Source organism: Trachemys scripta, chromosome 7, assembly GCF_013100865.1.
Source record: "Trachemys scripta elegans isolate TJP31775 chromosome 7, CAS_Tse_1.0, whole genome shotgun sequence".
NCBI classification, from domain to species: domain Eukaryota; kingdom Metazoa; phylum Chordata; order Testudines; family Emydidae; genus Trachemys; species Trachemys scripta.
In genome coordinates this window covers 14,269,090-14,288,715 of record NC_048304.1, presented here as the reverse complement: position 1 = coordinate 14,288,715, position 19,626 = coordinate 14,269,090, and the positions used below count along the sequence as shown (strand labels likewise).

The following is a 19,626-nucleotide window of genomic DNA, read 5'->3' as shown; positions in this document are numbered from 1 at the left end:
AAAAAGCAACAGAGGGTCCTGTGGCACCTTTAAGACTAACAGAAGTATTGGGAGCATAAGCTTTCGTGGGTAAGAACCTCACTTCTGATGCATCTGAAGAAGTGAGGTTCTTACCCACGAAAGCTTATGCTCCCAATACTTCTGTTAGTCTTAAAGGTGCCACAGGACCCTCTGTTGCTTTTTACAGATTCAGACCAACACGGCTACCCCTCTGATATTTGTTTACAATGTAATAAGAACAATGTAATAGGGACCGAGCCTTTTATAGCACAAGCTATACTTTTGCAATTGTTGTATAGATATTCATTTTCATTTGAGGTGCATTACTAATATTTTATACTAAATGTAATGCTTAACTGCTAAAATAAATGCTCAAATCTTCTGTGAGAAGGTGTATTGCTTTTTTTCCTGATGAACATTCTGTGTTAGCAAAAGTGTCAATAACATAATTGTTACCAAGCTTTTTAGAGTTTATTTGCTTGTGATACCAATTTCACTCTTGTTAACTGTTTAGAAGCACAAACTTTAACACCACTGCTTCCCATTAACATAACATAACAAAAGAAAAGTGTATAAAATTAAACCAAAATAAATTTTAAATAGCAGTCCATGCAAATACTTTGACAGTATTAAACTTTCATGATGCTTTGTTGTGTTTGGGAGCCAAAGGTGGAAACCTATTGAAAACGTGGAAACCTGTTGAAATTGTTTGGTTAGCTTTATGCGTAAATTGTTATTTTTAAACATTTTTGCTATCACATTCTTATAATTATATTTAAAAGTGCAAACAAGTTAATAAAAACCCAAACAAGAAATTGACATTTTGTTAATATTATCTTTACCTTAATGTTGAGGTTTCCCCTTACATTTTTCCTTTGAATAACAAATAAAAAAACCTTAAAAAACAAAACAAAACTTTGATTAATAAAAGAGAATTATTTTTGTTTGCAATTGCATTATTTTTTGAGGCAGAAATATACACATATTTGTAACTGAAACCTTTTTGAACTTTGCACAAAAAAATTGCTGTTAATAATACTATGTTTATACCCCATCCATGATCTTAAAACAGTGTGGTACCACATATACATATGCTTTCAAAAGGGTATAAAACTGACTTTTGTTGCAACAAAATAAAAATAATAAAAAATAGTCACATGACACATACAACACAGGACAACACACATGACATACAGGACAAACTTACAATTAAAAACAAATGGTGCCAGAATTCTATTCATAAGCATACAAAATAAGGCAAACAAAAATAAAAACTAAAAAGAGTTAAACATTAAATATTACCTTATTTAAAACTTTTAACAAAAATTGATAAAAAAATATATTAATATTTGCCAAATGTATTGTATTAATTTGGTAACAAGGAATTTTGCATTACTTTATATTTAACATTATTTTAAAACTGTGCTATATAGAAATAAGAAAAGCCCATGTTTCAAATATTAGTGAGTGGTTAGGATTAGAAGCAGAGTGTGCATTTCTGTGGCTTGGCAACCATATCTTCAAGAAAGTTAGGAATAATTCCAGCTGTTGCATTCCTGAAGGGTTAAAATAATTAATTTACTGGATTTATTTAAAATAAAGTTTTTACCTTATTTTCTTTTTGTTTCTTGTTTTGTTCTGTTTTCAATTGCTTTATCTTTTGGAGGTTTCTGTAAAACCTATAACTTTTAACACAGAGAAAGAGTTGAAGTGAGGAGAGGCAGGGAAAAAGGAGTTTGGGGGGTTGAAAAGCTACCTAGGAAGGTAGTGAGACTTGAGCCAAGAGAGATTAACTCTTAAGGTCCAGGCAGTAGCAGCAAGTTACAACTGATAAAGGATATAAAACATACTGGTATGTAAAAATATTTGAGAAAGGAGGTTATATTTTTAGCTGAGTGCGGAGTGTGGTTCCGTGGGTCAAAGCAGTTGGGAAACCACACCTGGGTTTTAATCCTGGCTCTGAGATGAGAGTGGGGGTAATTATCTGCTCTTGTAAAACCTGAATTTGTTCCCCCAGTGTCTGTTGCTTTTGTCTGCATGCCAAACAGATTGCAGTAGTGCCCTTTTTTCCTGCAGTTAACTGTTTTGGGGCAACTCCATATGTTAATGCATCAATTCTAGGTGTTAACCTGCTAAATTTTAGTTTTTGACTTTGAAATACCTTTTTATTCACTCCCCTGCAATTGAGTCGCAGCTCCTGTCTTGTAATGTGCACTGTGAACTGTTCCATTTATTCCTTCATTTGATTTACCAATTCAGTGAAAGTATTGTGCTACTTTTTCCATTTGTGCACTTACTTGCCCCGTTCTGACAAGCACCAGTCTAGGTCCCGGGTTAGGTTTTACCAGAACCTGGCTTTTATCATAAGGTGGTGGTTGCACTGCAGTGGACCCCATCTTTTAATTTTACTAGGGCTACCTTTTTCCACTTCTGTCCCCATTCTTCGGGCACAGGGTAGCTACCTAAAGCCTGCTCTTTGCCACCAATATTTATAACAGGGGACGGCACATGTTTTTTTGGTAGGTTCCTTGCAGCTGTTTCCAATGTTTTATTCTGTTCCTGTGCTGGTTGTCTCTGGGCTGCTTGCCACCCTGCAAGGGCGGTGGGAGCATTCCAGGTCTGTGTAGCTTCTTTTGATTCTTTTAACTTTTTCTTTGTTACTGTTACTTGCCCTGCCAATTTTGTGGCATACTGTTTTAATCACTTAACAGCCATGGTTATAGTTTGCAATATTTTACACTTTAAGGCTACAGTCTCTGCTCTAGCCTTTAAAATGACATTACATGTTTCTTCCCCATTATATTTTTTAAACTCTGGGGGGATTTGCATCGAGGGGTTAAGGGGGTTCCCTAGCTCGTGGTTTTCTGTCATGTTAGATTGCGATTCCTACAGCGGACAGCTCGCTTACTCACCAGATCAGCCGTTGGGGCCACCAGTGTTGTCAGACATCACCGGTGTGGTGCTCTGCTCTGTTCAATGATGATAACAGTCGGCTATGTACGTGTGTTCCCCCTGTGTGCTGCCCCGGCTCTGCGCAGATAGCTGACACATCAGACCCCAAGTGAACTGCCAAAGACCACAGTCTCTGATAAGGTACAAAGGCACCCGCCCAGGTTTATTGCCAAACGAAATACAGTCTCTAGCTCCCCGGATCAGATGTCTATAGTTCTGCTAGTACGTATGTGCTCCCTGACAATGGACCGTCTCAGTCAGTGGCGGGATTTACCACTGCCCCCTAGGCCAGACAAAGACATCCACTCAGGGATGCATTCTTATACACAGGTACAAACAAGTTACACAACACTCCTGACACATCAAGGTACAACCCCTCTGCGTGTTGGGGTGCTGCCTCTCTCCTGGTACATGTTGGTTCGAACAAACAAGTCTATCCATCATATTATCCTTTTGACCCTGTCTTTAGGATGGGTCAGCCTGTTCCTCATTATCTCTGTGGAATGTGTTCATGCTGGACTGTTCTGGTGCCAGCCTGGCACCTGTTTATCCTATTAGGACTTGATACCCTTTAGATATGTGTATACGTCCAATTAGTAGCCTTCTTCTTGCCAACTTTTGTGAGCAGGGCCTGCCTCTGGCTCACAGCTTAAGTTTGCTTTATGTTTGCAAAGTCTTGACCATTACTTTAAGTCAGGCCTCAGGTATCATACCGAGCCTCTGATACCAAGGGTTTATGTTTCAGGGCCTAGCTTACTACATTCCCCCACTTTTTGTCTTTTTATGGGGAGGATGTTTACCCATCGTCCCAGAAAAGCATAATGCATGGACTACAGATAACCCAGTGGGCTAAACACTGTTATGTGGTTACCTCATTTTACCATCCGTACACTCATACCCCACTTGTCTTTTTAGTCTGCACATTCCCTCGTACGACTGATAGACAGATTTTATTATCCAATTATTTTTTAGTGCCTTATGGTGGGCCTTGGAATGTTAGGCCTGGGACCATGACTGAGGAATGTAGTATTGATTGAGAGTTAGAGGCACTCCCAAATAATGAATATATATGAATAATATGGATATGGTGTATATATTTGTAGCGTATATGGGTATATATGTATAGTATGTATGTGTACATATGACACCGCCTTATATCCAAGCGTAACCATGTTTTTCCAGTCTGGTGTTGTACTCTGGCCCTTTTACTTGGTGACACAGATAGAAATACACTCCTATTAGGGCAATTGCAGTTATCACCTGTATCATCATTAGTAATAGGCTGAGTGTTTTGAAATACTGGGATGGGCATTGTTATAGAGTGTTCCACAGTATTATGTATATAAGTAAAATAGAAATTTGGAGTAGTGACACTACAAATGAGGCCTTTATATATAAATGCCTTGTAATTAATTACTACCCGGTACTGTGCATTCATGTTATGGGTCACCTTACTGCTGGTGGTCACCCTCTGGTAAGCTTTGCTGGGCAGGAAACAGGAATGGCTAACTTTTCTGTTTCATGGATTGCATTGCCCCATGATACACCAGTAGTTGACGTAGATCCAGCTGTTTTTATGGATGTTGTTTTCCAGATAACCTACTGAATGGACAGTAGCCAATTTATCAAATATTGCTGTGTCAGGATGTAGTAAGAGCTTTTGGAATATTGGTATCCAGACACAAAGACAAAAGGTTGTTTTGAATAACATGTGCCTTAGTTAGGATGCAGTGTCAGGAATCCAAATTATGATGGGTACTAACATGGAATTTGTTTACCCAATTTATAGTTACTGTGTAACTTAATTTCTTTGCCAATTTGTTTTTTCCTTGCTTTCATGTTGTTTGCTGCCATTCATTTGTTGATTTTTACCTGTGTGTTGGTTAAACAGTTTAGCGAAGTTATGCACATTGTAAATGTTGTATAGCAATAATACAGCAGTACAACGATAATACAGTAGTACAGCAATAATACAGTTGTTTTTACACAATAACCAAGTTGAAATTAAATGACAGTTTATCCTGGTCCAGCTAGTGGTTTTTAGCTGATTGTTAACTTAATTGTCCATATATGGTAGATAGAGGTGTATTTGACCAGTCTCTAATTTATAAAGCACTTCATTTTTCTTTTCTTGATGCTTGGGGGTTTCTTTTGATGTCTTCAGGGTGTGATATTTTCTGGTGTCTTTGGGTCTGTGGGATACAACTTAAACAACTTTTGTTAGTTAATATAGTAAAGTTTTTTGTTTGTTTTCCTTTTTTGTTTTTGTTTTCAGTAACCCAAACTTAATACATTGTAAACAAACTTAGTTAAATTTTGTAATAGGGACAATGTAATAGGGACCGAATCTTTCATAATACAAGCTATACTTCTGCAATTGTTGTATAGACATTCATTTTTATTTGAGGTGCATTACTAATATTTTATACTAAATGTAATGCTTAACTCCTAAAATAAATGCTCACAATCTTTCTTTGTTACTGTTACTTGCCCCACCAATTTTGTGGTGTGCTGTTTTCACCATTTAACAGCCATGGTTATAGTTTGCAGTAGTCTACATTTCAAGGCTACTGTCTCTGCTCTAGCCTTACAAATTACATTACATGTTTCTTCCCCATTATATTTTTTAAACTCTGTGGGGATTTGCAGAAAGGAGTTAAGGGGGTTCCCTAGCTTGTGGTTTTCTGTCATGTTAGATTGCGATTCCTACAGCGGACAGCTCGCTTACTCATCAAATCAACGGTCGGGGTCACCAATGTCAGACATCACCAGTGTGGTGCTCTGCTCTGTTCAATGATGATAACAGTTGGCTACGTGCGTGTTTTCCCTCTGTGTGCTGCCCCGGCTCTGCGCAGATAGCTGACACAGCAAATCCTGAGAGAACCGCCAATAACAGACTCCGATAAGGTACGAAGGCACCTGCCCAGGTTTATTGCCAAACAAAACACAGTCTCTAGCTCCTCAGATCAGATGTCTATATTCTGCTAGTACGTATGTGTTCCCTGACAATGGACCGGCTCAGTCAGTGGCGGGATTTACCACTGCCTCCTAGGTCAGACAGAGACATCCACTCAGGGCTGCATTCTTATATACAGGTACAAACAAGTTACACATCACTCTTGACGTATTGAGGTGCAACCCCTCTACGTAGTAAGGGGCCGCCTCTCATCTTGTACATGTTGGTTTGAACAACACAACTCTATCGATCATATTACACTTTTGCCTGTCTTTAGGATGGGTCAGCCTGTTCCTTGTTATCTGTGTGGAATGTGCAAGTATCAGAATGTTCTGGTATGTGTATTTTTGCAACATCAGCCCTTTCCTTGCTAGCTTCTATGAGCAGGGCCTTCCTCTGGCTCACAGTTGAACTTTGCTTTATGTTAATAAAGTCTTGCCCATTACTTTAGTTCAGGCCTTAGGCCTCATACCAGGCCTCTGATACAAGGGTTTATGTTTCAGGGCCTCATCTTACTACAGTATGTTGGCAAACAGAAATGTAAGTGGCTGGAGGGGACTTCACAAGGTCTAATCCATCGTCCTGCCTCATTGTCCTGGGCCATCCTTGACTCTGACAGATGCTTGTCCAACCCGTTCTTAAAAACTTCCCATGTTTTTAAAGACTGTCCTTTAATTCATACAGATGCACTGTTGCTCACCCCTAGAGTTCAAAGATCATGACTCAGCTCCCCCCAAAATCATGACTGGCTGGTTTAGAAATAATGAGATTAAAAAAATTAAAAAATGTGTTTATTTGCCTTGGACTTTTCTGAGCCTTTAGGGTGCTTTACTATGGAACTATGAGTGCTAGAAATTTACATTTGCAAAAAAATCAAAGCTGAGATTCACATGCAATCCCCTCATTCCAGCAGCCTGAACTTTAAGAAAAAGTACTGCAAGTCTCACAATAATATCACCAGATATTATTGGCCACACTACTGATGAGCTGTAAACATGAGGAGTATTCTGTGGTAAAGTCTTAGGTCAAGAATCCCAGCTAGATCTGCCTGGTTGCACCTGCTTACCTTTGGTGGGGCTCTGCATGGATGTAGAGATGTATGCAGATGGATCAAATTTCCCATGTCTTTAGTCCTTAGATTTCATTATAGAGAGCCCAAGCAGAACAGAGGTCCCGTGTGCAGCATGCCTGGATGCATTATGGATAGAAATAATGCAGAACATAGTTTAACTGTTAATTGTAAGCTCTTTGGGGCAGGAACTATCTCCTACTATATGTGCGTAGCAAAATGGAACTTTGATCTCATTTGGAGCCTCTAGGTACTGAACATAATAGTATTTCACATGACATATAGATGTTATATAAAAACATAAAATACTATTGCTGGAAAGTTGCAATGTAACACTACTTTATTTCTTAGAATGCAGAACAATACACACAAGAGCTTAAGAACAGAGAGACACAAAGCGGGTGACTCCCTAAAACAGAGAGACACAACTCACTTAAAGCTGGCTCTCTGCAGACTGTCTGCTGAGAAAGACCCAGATCACATGCTTCCCTATATAGCCCCCAAACCTGCAAGCAGGACCAGTAAACCCCTTACAAATTACAGTGGTAGCATCTTATTTTAATACAGCTTTCAATACACCACAAATACAAATAATAAAATAGCACATTCCCGTTTGGAATGTTGTTTTCAGTTTTGGTATCACAATTTGAAGATATAGCTGAGATTCAAAAGGTTCAGTGAAGGACAATAAAGATGGTTAGAAGTCTTTTGTGAGGATATGTCTATAGAAAGAGACTGAAAAGCGAGAGAACAGTAAACTACAAAACATAATGAGATAGTACTCCGAGCACAGGATGGGAAACGAGGAGCTCCCTGAGTTCTAATCTCAGCTCTGTTAGTAACTCATTGTTGGCCTTGGGCAAGTCACCTAACCTTGCTGCCTCAGTTTCTTCATCTGCATATTACCTACCAAATGATATAGTTTTGAGGATTAATTACTATTTGAACAAAACTTTGAAAATGTAAACACTCTAACAGCTTTAAGTATTATATCATAGCCTAGACTGTGGGGACAGGTACATTAAAAATACTGTGAAAGGTATATAAGAACTTATTTGAGGTATTTAAAATTAAAAATAGACCTGTTTTTTTATGTGGTCCCTTGTAAAAGAACATAATAAGGCATCTGGCCCTGTCAGTTCAGAGTCCACAAATTCATGGATTAATTTCCTGTTGTTAGCTAAGTCGTTTTGCAGTGTACTCCTTACCTTTGATCTCAAGAGCAAGGGGTCACTTGAAATTAATGGTTGGTACTTTTGATATAAAACAAAATTATTCTTCACAGTGTGTTAAGTCAGTGAGCTGAATTCACTAATACAGGAGGTCAGAACATTATATGCTGTAGCTGGCTTTAATAATGGCCTGGATAATTCTGTGACCAGAAAAACAAAATTATAGCTACAAAGGCAATGTTAGAGCCCATTGAATTTGATACTCCGGGTATTAAATGTTAGCCCCAGGGTCAGAAGGATCTCTTCTCCATGAAAAGCATTTCACAATTTCTGAGGTGCATTAGGTTGGTGGACATTCTGCTTTCCTGTGAAATAATGACAGTAGTTAGGATACTGGTCCTAGTATTGCAAACCTGATGGTCCTATGTTTTCCAGTGCAGAGGGCACTATACCTCACTTAAACCTTTCATTAAGGCTTTAGATGGAATATACTGGTATAGTGAGACCTTGTTTGGATCCATTAACAAATTTTGTTGTTAAGCCATAATCAACTTGGGAAGATGCTGATGTTGGTCCATCCTCTGGTGCGTTTAGGACAATCACAAAGAAAAGTACCGCAGGGGTTTGCTTAGTACTTACCCTGATCCTGCTTGTTTCTTATTTACTGAACCATCATAATGCAAATGTTCTGATTTCTGGCAAATGTAGCATGTGACCTCCCTCTTGAGGTGAGCACAATTGGCAGTACTTCCCTTGTGCATCAGGCTGCAGGTGCTTCTGAGCACAGCTGCAGGCAGGCAAGTACTCACACAGTAAAGAACAAAACACACAAGTATCAAGGGATGATAAAATGAAATTTTAACAAAATGTAAGCAAATAACCAGCGAAAACATCACAAACAACAGAAAGGAACAGTCAGTGTCGTGACTTCAGCTTCTTAATGAAAAACACAGACAACGATTACAAAAGAATAAATTTATAATGTGTTCAGAAAAATTCCCATCATTAAATATAAGTTCATACTAATCTTCAGGCAACTTTAAAATTAATAGAACTCTATCTGAAATGTAACAATGTTTACCATTCTGAAATGTTTTACAAACATAGGCCCCAATTCTGCAAAATGTGTCCACCCACACAGAGCCTTGTGGGGCCTATATAGACCTTAATGGGTTTATAACTGATACATCAACTACAGAGATCACATCAAGCAATGAACTGGAGCCACTTCTGGTATTAAATTTGAGAGCTGTTCAACAATGCTCTGTGACATTGCATAATAATTTGGGTATTTGGTATAACTTTATTGAGAGAGAATGATTCAAAAATGGATAAATTTCCTCTTAGAAAGCTAGAAGGACACTACTGACTGAGGCAAAGGGACAAATTTGGCTCATTAGAACAAGAAGGCAGGCTGGGACTTTCAAAGGAGCCTGAAGGAGTTACACATCCACAGTTCCTTGAAAGTCATTGGGAGTGGATGCCTGACTTTCTTTGCCTCCTTGGAAACTCCCGGCCTGAATAAAGTTCAGTCTCAACAGCAAGTGTGTTGAAATGTTCATTGCAAATGGGAGGCAATGTTATACATAAATGCAATCTTTTGTCTCACATTTTAAGCAAAGTAAGCTGACACATTAGCATCTTGCCGTGGAAAGATTTTCCTGGCATTGAACACTTAAAAGAGATTGCAAGAGTGAAAGCCTGCAAGTATAAACGAACTCTTCCAAAAAATCTGATTTTATATATATATATATATATAATGACCTTCAGTCAGACTTGTGTAAGATGGTAAGAATACTAAGAATCTGTCCCTGAGTGGCGGTAGCTAGGTTGATGGAAGGATTCTGTCATTGACCTATCCAATCCACATTTACACCTGGGTTAGGTCAGCATAACTACAGGCTACAGCTCTCACGGGAATGAATGTGTCACACCCCTGAGTGCCGTAGCTATACCAATCTTTTAAGTGTAGACCACGCTGATGTGGCATAGCTAGGAAGAAGTTTTTTCTGCCAATGCAGGACCACCACCTGCTCAAATAATATTAGCTTTGGCAACAGAAGGACTCTTCTGTTAGTGTAGCTGCATCTATACTGGGTGTGTTTGTCAACATAGCTATGACGGTATAAGTTTTAAGTGTAGACCAAGCCTAAAACTAGCCTCCTTTTTATCCCGTTCCAGAAACTTTCCATTGATAATGACAGTAGGGGAAAGGTTGCGAAAGATTGGCAGCTAAGTGGCGGACTGAGTATGGGACTAAATGTGAGCGGAAAATGCAGGCCGTTCAGTGAACTCTGTCCGGCAGACCCTGCCAAGATATGGTTTAGCGCAGTTCAGCATTTTTTTGTCTGTAAACAAGTCAGCTTATATAATGTGTATAATTTATGAATGCAATGAATGTAGCCAGCTGTTGACCCCATGTAATCTTGAAATAAGCGCTGGGGGATATAACATTGCAGCGGACTCCCTTGGGTGGAGTCCTGCCTGGCCAGCTGTCCCGAACGGTCAAAGTTCCCTGCAGTCCCTCCGCGCACGCTGGGACTCTCCGCGCAGCTTAAAGTGTAAGTTCTTCCTTCAGTAAAGCTTTGCTTGCTATTTTCAGACTCGAGTGTCATCCTTTCACCGGTATCATGGCCCCCTTGTAGGCACAATGACAGAGTTGCTTTCCCTATCAGTTCTCTACATTTGTCTTTTCCTTTGTTTCTTAATTTCTCATTTCCTCTGCTGTCACTTTTAATTGTAACTTTGTGCCAGAATTCTTTAACCCTGCAGAGCATTTGGGGATGCAGTTTGTATGAAAGACAAAAATCATCGTAGTGTGTTGTATCATATTGCTATATGCCAAATTATTTATAGACCCACCATAGTATGGTATATAATTAAGCCAATACAGGTAGAAGTAAAACCATTTCATGGCTTAAGAAAGCTCTTCATTCTGTGGTTATATGCACAGTTCCCTTTTTTTTCTGCACGGTCTCCTAATTAATCATCCGTCATCATTTCTAACGTACCTCTCAGAGTTGCATTTAAGCACAGAGCAGAGTTATAAAAGAAACACGGAGAGAGCTGCCCAGAGGCCAGTTTTCAGAAACAGAGCAAAGAATCTGAAAGGCACCCTTAGGATTCTGCTGGGAACCTCAAGGAACATTTTTAGGAGGCGTGAATGGGTATCCCTTTTACAGCTTGCCTTGTCTTCCATGCACTGGGAAATGAAAGTCTGGAACCTGCTCCCAGTCAGTAAACTCTTGACAGTGGACTAGACTGCAGCTGTGCTAATAAGTAAGAAAAACCTTAACTTCTAGCAGATGTTCTCTGCAACCTTGGCTTTTTTGCTGTCTTTTAAGACGGAAGATACTATTTATAATTTTCTACAGTATTTATTTTATACCATACGTAATCAAAATTTGCTTGCTTCTTATTTCAGTGTGAATACTTATCATGCTTATTAATGAATAGGCTGTTAATGCTATTGTAGATATCTAATCAGCTTGTCTAATGATTTAAAATGACACTTTTATTTGATCAGAGAGACAAGGTGGGTGAGGTAATATCTTTTATTTGACCAACTTCTGTTGGTGAGCAAGACGAGCTTTGGAGGCACACAGAGCTCTTCCTCAGGTCTGGGAAAGGTACTTCCAATGTCATAGCAAAATGTAACATGGACTGGATTGCTTAAAGCACATAGTATAAGGGACCATTCAAGGTAGAGTGGCCCGTTAACACCATAAAAGATTTTACTTCACCCACCTTGTCTCTGAAATATCCTGAGACCAAGACAGCTACATGTACACTGCATACATTTTCGTTTGATTACATTTTCAGTAATTTAACATACAAACCCACCAGTAAATGATACAGTACAATGGTAAATATATCTGAAAAGTTTGTAGTATTGTGTGAGTATGGAAATGCCTCTTTAAAGAGTTAATTTTTCTGTACTGGGATGATGGAAAAATGAAGTATAAAATAAAAAGAAATGAGGACGGAAAAGATTTTGAGCTAAAATAACAAGGATTCAAGGATAAAACAGCGTAAGATTCGGTCAAGGTAAACTGATCTGCATTAGTATAATATTTTTCTCCCATTTTTCAGATGGGGAAATTAAGGGTCCAGGAATCTTAGGGCAGGTCTACACTTAAAACGCTGCCCGGCACAGCTGCCCGAATGCAACTGCACTGCTGTAGCACTTTAATGAAAACACTCTAAGCCGACGGGAGAAAGCCCTCCCATCGGCTTAGTTAATCCACCTCTGGGAGAGGCGATAACTATGTCGGCGGGAGAAGCTTCCCTGCTGACATAGTGCTGTCTAACTGGTGCTTAGGTCAGTATAACTACGTTGCTCAAGGGTGTGGATTATTCATACTCCTGAGCGATGTACTTATCTTGAAGTAATTCTGTAGTGTAGACCAGGGCCTAGTGTCCTTCCAAGGTCCCAGGGAAAGTATGTGGTGGAAGAAGAATTAGAATCCAGATCTCTTGACTCCAAGGTAAAAATTTACAAACTTGGGTGTTAGGCTCCCAAATCCATCTTTTGGCTACTAAATAGATGGCTTGATTTGCAGGCGTGCTGAGCACCAGCCGCCTCCATCCAAGTCAGTGTTGTGAAATTACTGAGGTAAGGCCGAGAGGTGAGTCTTCAGCACATCTGAAAAGCTGGGCATTTTAGAAACCTAAAGGTGAACTCAGGTGCCTAACTTTAGGCACCTATGTTTGAAAAAATTGATCGCTGGTGTTGTGCTCCCCATTTACTGAGAGAAATATTATAAAGCTCTCTTTAAAACATTACATAATGGTACTGCTGCAGCTATGATGCAATAATAAAGCACCTCCCATAGCTAAAAAGTGTAATCATAAGTGAAATCATAAGTTCAATACTCTGATTACATCAGCTTAAATGATACCAGAACTAAACGGTAAGTACCATTGCATTGTCTCTATGAGGCTCAGATCTCCCTGTTTGGATTTGTATGTGTTTAGTCCAATTTTTCAGTAATTTGAATGTGTTTTAGCAGAAATATGATCTAGCCATGCACCTGTGGATTTCACCATTGGCTGTAATTACTCTGGTGGCTGTAAGTCAATAACATAGGTTGAGTTAGATTTTTGTATCTTTAGTAATGTTTATGGAAGAAGAACTGAAAATCTGTATGAGGCTTGCAAACGGAATTTTAAAGAAATGCTATATTTCATATTTTTACATTTTTTCAAGACCCACTGAGTCTTTTCTTACACAAAGACTTTTTTATTGGTATGATTTCTGTGTCTTTACATACAGATTAGGCAACAATTAAATAGCCCATCTTAGGGCATGTCTACACCACAGCCCTAACTCAACCTATGTTATTGACTTACAGCCACCACAGTAATTACAGCCAATGGTGAAATCCACAGGTGCATGGCTTTTCAGGAGCTATACTGCCATCGAGGGCAAGTGGTCTTGGAGATATTGTGCAGGCATGTGGATGGCCATGGCATGATTCTTTGAAATTCGCATGGATCTCAGAAGGGCATTAAGTGTCAGGCCAAATCTGGTTCCCACTCCACAGTAGCAGATGGAGGCCAAGCTTGGCTCCCTTGAGACTGAGCAGTTAGAAACACCACAGGTCCAACCAGACTCATGCACTTTCCTGACCAGCAAAGAACTAGCTCCCCACAGGATATAAACATAGAGAATGGAGTGGGACTTGGCTGTTACACAACACTTTGTTTTCATGAACTCAAAATTAAAAATAGTTCCTCTTCAGCAGAAGTTTCCAAACCTGCGCTTGCTGGCTCACTGGGGATCTGCAGAGTACTTGCTGATGGGTCATGGAAAACTGATAAGTCACGGGATGCTAGCTCTTTTCCTTTCCAGCTGATAAATCACTTTACAGAGGCTAAAATACACTAAATACTTTCACAGTGTTATTTTTCCATGTAAGGAATTGCTGTAGTTGTCACAGACAAATTATGTGCGTCAGAATGGGAGGGAATGCACTCATGCCTGAGGACGTTCTTAGTGAGACAGTCTCTCTCTTAAGATGTGGTCCATCATATGAAAGTTTGGGAACATACTGGTCAGTACTGCCTTGTTGTTTATATGTGAATGTAGAACAGATTTTCTGTACTTCACACAAAAAAACCTAGTTTAATCTCAGCACACTATGCTGTTTACTAAACATTAAAAGTCTAATACAAACAAAAATGGGTTCTCTTACACCCAGTAATAAACACAGTCATGTAAGTCCCTGGAGAATGTAGCCCATAGGGCTAGCCTGCTAGCTTGTTTTATTATATACCGCAAGAACATGGAAGTAATGGTTCAGGCAGTAGGATGTTGACAAGACATAAGTTAGTAAAATAGTGTACGTGGAAAGGAAGGAGGGTACAATGAAGGTTGTAGTGTGTGCAGAGACAACCTGTACCTGCTGATAGTGGGGGGAGGACACAATTTAAAGGTTCGGCTTCGAGTCATACCCCCCCACAAGGCTGACCACCCTCCTTTACTCTCAGTCTCCCATTCCAGAAAGCAGTGGCCCCTCCCTAAGCTCCCAGATTTTGCTCCTGCCTCTCCTTGCGGGGTGCAGCTCACCGGTGCCGACAGCTGCTGCACAGGGAAGGGGGACCTGCCATACCATGTGACCCACATGCCCCCCTCCCCCACATATCATCTTTAGGTGGGTGGTCCACAGAAATTTGGTAATGGCAAGATGTGTACCTGCAGGGGAAGGAGTGGAGGGTAGACACTGTAAGGTGACATCTTAATTTTCTTAATTTTGTTTATTTGCATGTAGCAACCTCAGATGTTACACTACAAACTTTGTGTGTTAATTTATAGCTAAGGGGTTGTGTCTTGTATTTGCTAGTTGAAATGGGGCTGAGGCATGTGCTGATAACTAACTGTTATTGTTTATTACCAAAAGGCTATGGCCATCGTGGTGAGCATTTTTCCAGTTCTCCTTTGGAGAATGATGGCATTTCAGACAAACTTATTGCAGGCTAAAGGAAGTAAGTAATTTTCTTCTAGTGATACCTGAAGCTTTTGTTCTTTTGCCATTTATATGCTTACATTTTTCACCCATCATGATTTGTTCTCCCGGGGTCTCTGTCACCTTGTCCTTCTAAATTGTCAGTCCCATCCTTCTTCTGTCTCTGCAAATATTTATGCCTTGTTTCCTTGTTCAGCATACATATGTTCCACACATATATGTAGGCTTGGCAGAATTCAATTTTTTTTTATTATTTCAATGGATAATACCAATGTTTATTTTAAGCCTTTTTTCCAATTTTTATTGATTCTAATTTTCACAGTTGGGCAAAATTATGGGTGTGTGTATCAGACAATTATTTAATGACAGCAGGTGTTGTTATTAAAAAAGTTAAAGCTTTATTATATCATTAAAACACTAACTGTCAACATCACATGTCAAAATATACAAAGTAAATATCCTTAAACCAAACAAGAATAAGTTTTCAAGCAGCATTTCTCTTACTTTACCTATTTATAAATTTTGATTACCAATGGAAATATTTTTCGTCGGTTTGTGTGTGTGCGTACGGTGAAAGCGATGTACACGGACATTTGCCAATAAAAATCTAATCCTGGGAAGCCTACACATATAAATTCTTGTGTTTTCAATTAAATCTCTCTGTATGGTTTAATATACATTTCTTCCAGGGACAAAACTCAATTCCATCTTGTTTGTAAGGCCCTAATTGTGCAAACTGATTTGTGGGTGACAGCCCTGGGCCAATACAAATGCCTATGGACCTTAGGGATCCATCCATGTAAATCAACTTGAAGGATTCAAAACTATGTTTTATAAACAAACTAGATGTGATAGTAGGTTACTCAACTTCGCGAACTGAAACAAATCTGGTTTTCATAATAATTTTAGCTTGGTTAGGTTTTAATTAAATTCCTATTCAATAATCTATTTGCTCCTAACTCTCAGCCTTTTGACCAAGTATAAGAAACATGTTTTATAAGAAGCTATTGAATGAATGCAGTCTAACATTTAAATGAAGTCTGTAACCATTTTCCTGTATTGATAGTTACTTGTAAGTAGTTATTGCTCTGAACTACTCACTATTATTAGTTTATTCCTTAGTATATCATTAATTCTTTTGTTTTCTCCCTTAATCAACAGTTCAGGTTCTCCCACCTGTTAATTTCACCGTCACAGTCTCTGCACTAGCAGAAGTACTTTTGCAATGGAAACCAAACCCTGATCAGGAAAAGAATGACACTGTTAAATATGAGGTGGATATTATGACTCCTAAGTTGGACCCAGTAAGTGTAAAGTATGGCTAATACATGTTGGCTTAAATGTGCTATATCAAATTCAAACCCAAGATTTACTGATTCAGATATGACTTTCAGATACATTGGCTCATCAGATTTACTTTTGGCTCTGTGTCATAAACAAATATATTAACTGTTGGCAACATCCATCTCTCTCTCTGCCTATGGGAACAACTCTGTTCCAAGGGAGATTAACCCCAGGAGATAGCAGGTGTTAGTACTGCTGTCACGCTTCCCAAGGAATTCTACTAAGTGAGGGCAGTTTTGCTTTTTGGCCCGTTGGAGGCTGTCCGGGAGAGGTGTTGAATCCGCACTGTTTCTGGATGGTATAGTCCACCACTGATGTTACTGCATTTATTGCAGATTGACACCAGTATATAGATAATATTTGGGGCCATGCTTCACCAAAATTCTGTACATGGAAACCTTTATTTAACCCATTTCCAGTAGGCAATCCCCCATCTTAAGCAACACATTTGAAGTACCTTCATATGGTTTCAAATACCATATGATTTGAACTTTAGTTAAAGACCACCTTTGTTAGGAGATCTACCTTTGCTGGTTCCCTGAGTGAGAACCTAGGTCAGGTTTCATTGCATTTGAGACTAATAAATTGTTTATTTTTCAAGTTTGATACAACGAAAACTTGCAGTACCTGTACGGTTGTGCTTCATAATGGTTTTTCTGCACGTATTCGGACATTGCTTCTCTATAACAACTCACAAATGGAAAGTAACTGGGTTACAGCTAAACTTCAAGCCCCACCAGGTAAGATGTGTTAGGAACAAGGATTTAATTTTATGTTATGTTCTAGTCTGTAGACAAGAAAGCATGAAAAGGATGACAGGTTAAAAACTTCAAAAGGAGACACACCTCCTGCTCTACATGCCATTGTTCTTATACAATAGTTTTGGTCCAGATTCCAATATCTTTATTCACACTGAATAGCATCTTACTCCTGATTATAACTTCATGACTTCATTTTGTCAATGGCACTACTTGTGGAGCAAGATGCTATTCAATCTGAGTATGGGTATCAGAACTCGGCCCTCAGGAGGGACATAAATTCCCAAGGAGCAGGAGATGGCTGAGATTTAGGGTATCAGTTAAGATTAGCCTGGTTTGGCCAATATAACTGATAAAAGGAGGTGGAGTAGTGGTTTTGTTAGAGCAGGGAGTGGGCAGAAATATCATGAGGATGTGTAAGATCCTGAAATGAAAAGAACAGAAAGATGCATATCCTGGAAGACTTACTGGCTCAGGGGACTGGTAACAGAATAACGACCTTTTTCACCTGTAGTTACTGGTTGACTTTAAATTACTACTACTTAAAAACTGTTGAGAGGTCTGCGAAATAAGCTGGGGAATCCTGTTTGGTTTCTGGTGGAGCTGATTCATCATCACAGTTTTAACTAATTGTCTATCTATGCTGAAAGGACTGAATGGAGATGGGCACTATTTCTCAACCTTAGAAATGATCCCTACAGGTAGCGGCAATTTAGATGGTAGGGATGCATGTAGAAGGTTGCACCCAAGCAGCAAAAAAAAGCGCCGCCCCGAGCCCCCCCGCCAAGCGCCGGAGCCCGCCCCCCCCTGCACCGAGCGCCGCCGGAACCCCCCCCGAGCGCCGAGCCCCGCACCGCCCCGCCGGAGCCTGCCCCCGCCTCCTGCCGAGCGCCGCTGGAAACCCCGTCCAGCGCCGCGCCAGCGCCGCACCTCCACCGAGCGCCGGAACCCCCCCCCGCGCCCCGCCCCCCCCCGCCCCCCCGCCGGACCCCCCCTCCCGCGCCGCGCCCGCGCCGCCCCCTCGCCGAGCCCTGCGCAACCGGAGCCCGCCCCCCCAGCGCCGTGCCGCCGGAGCGCCCCCACCGTGGAATGCTGCGCTGCGCTCCCCCCGCCGCCCCTTACCAGGTGCCGCCCCAAGCATGTGCTTGGGTGCCTGGTGCCTGGAGCCGGCCCTGACTGCTGTTGTAAGATTTGATCCTGTAAATGGACTCGCATTCTTATAAATCAAATCTAACCATCCATCCTTTGTTTTAAAAAACATACTCCTGTTTTAGGATTTTGAATTCTCCATGAGACAAGTCTGTAGCACTCGTCTCCTACAGAATTTTCATTTTCCCAATTGTCCTGCATTGTTTTCATTGTTGGCCTGGTATCCAGCAATATCAGCAATCAGAGCCTTGTGTTACAAAAAAGCTAAGCAAACAGGCCCCAGAGAATCATAGTTATCTCTATTGCTTCTTCTATCTCCTTTCCAATCTGTATCTGATTTCAATCTCTCTGCAGCTCTTGTCATCTCCATGCTAGCCAGACTCACTCTTGGAAGCCCTCAAGCCTGGAATACGTTCTGCAGCTGCACAACTTTGATAATCCTTACAACAGAGTTCTTGAAAGACAGTAGCTGACATCATCTAATCCCCTCTTATTTAATAATTCAGTTCACTTCTGCTCTAGAGACAATTTAGACCAGCTCAAGTCTAAATACACCAATTACATCATAAAGCCTGAAGGGCCGTGTTGTATCTGTTCTAGCCTGACTTTCTTTATGCAAACAGATTCAACCAATTCTGCGGAAGAATGAAATGGAAGTGATTTTAAGAAGCTTTTGATGTTTGAAATGTTTATTTAGATAGAGATAGGTCTGTTTACACATGTATGTATGTATGTATGTATGTGTACTTGTCAGACATCATGCAAACTGCTTGAGAAAGCCTTATACTATTGAGCCTGATTCAAAGCCCTTACTAGTCAGTGGGACTACGGAGAGGCTTAAAATTATGCATGTCTGTAGTATTAATTGGGCCTACAAACTTACCCTAATTGTGAGCTCAATTGTAAGAAGTGAGTGAAAGTTCAGAAAATGTCACAGTAGCCTACAATAAATGTTGATGGGGAAAGATACAAAAGGGAGACAGAATTAGTTAAAAAGCCTACTGTTATAACTCAAGCACTGTGTTAAGATCATGCCTGGTAAGCAAAAAAAAGTCTGGGACTGGAACTCAGTGAACCAAAAATGGTGTTTTGGAAATTAGACCTAATTGGCAAACAAAATAATGAGGCAATGGGCTATTCTGCCCATCATTCCCTTTTGGGTGCCTTAAAAGAAAAGACTTTAGTGTGTGTGTGTGGGGGGGGAAATCAAGCAGCAGCTGTCTGCCAACAACCAGTGACTGAAAGATAGGAGAACAGG

The 19,626-nt window shown here is 40.1% G+C and overlaps 1 protein-coding gene and 1 long non-coding RNA gene across 6 annotated transcripts in view; one reads left to right on the top strand and one right to left on the bottom strand.

Annotated features, from left to right (window-relative positions):
• Positions 1–1,624: 1,624 nt before the first annotated feature.
• On the bottom strand, positions 1,625–3,219 carry LOC117880806. Its single transcript, XR_004646623.1, has 2 exons — positions 2,913–3,219; positions 1,625–1,685 (listed from the first exon to the last, which is right to left on the bottom strand). It is a non-coding gene; the product is annotated as an uncharacterized LOC117880806 (long non-coding RNA).
• A 7,258-nt stretch (positions 3,220–10,477) lies between these two features.
• IL5RA (interleukin 5 receptor subunit alpha) overlaps positions 10,478–19,626 on the top strand; it is a 30,406-nt gene continuing 21,257 nt past the window's right edge. Inside the window, exons 1-5 of one of the 5 annotated variants that reach the window (XM_034777531.1) lie at positions 10,478–10,710; positions 12,712–12,764; positions 15,052–15,136; positions 16,279–16,421; positions 17,063–17,201. In XM_034777531.1, the coding sequence (XP_034633422.1) occupies positions 10,521–10,710; positions 12,712–12,764; positions 15,052–15,136; positions 16,279–16,421; positions 17,063–17,201 (610 nt within the window). In that variant the 5' untranslated portion in view covers positions 10,478–10,520. Of the gene's footprint in view, positions 10,711–11,104; positions 11,429–12,711; positions 12,778–15,051; positions 15,137–16,278; positions 16,422–17,062; positions 17,202–19,626 lie in introns of those variants that run through there. The other 4 variants (XM_034777534.1, XM_034777533.1, XM_034777535.1 and 1 more) reach the window with 4 other exon arrangements.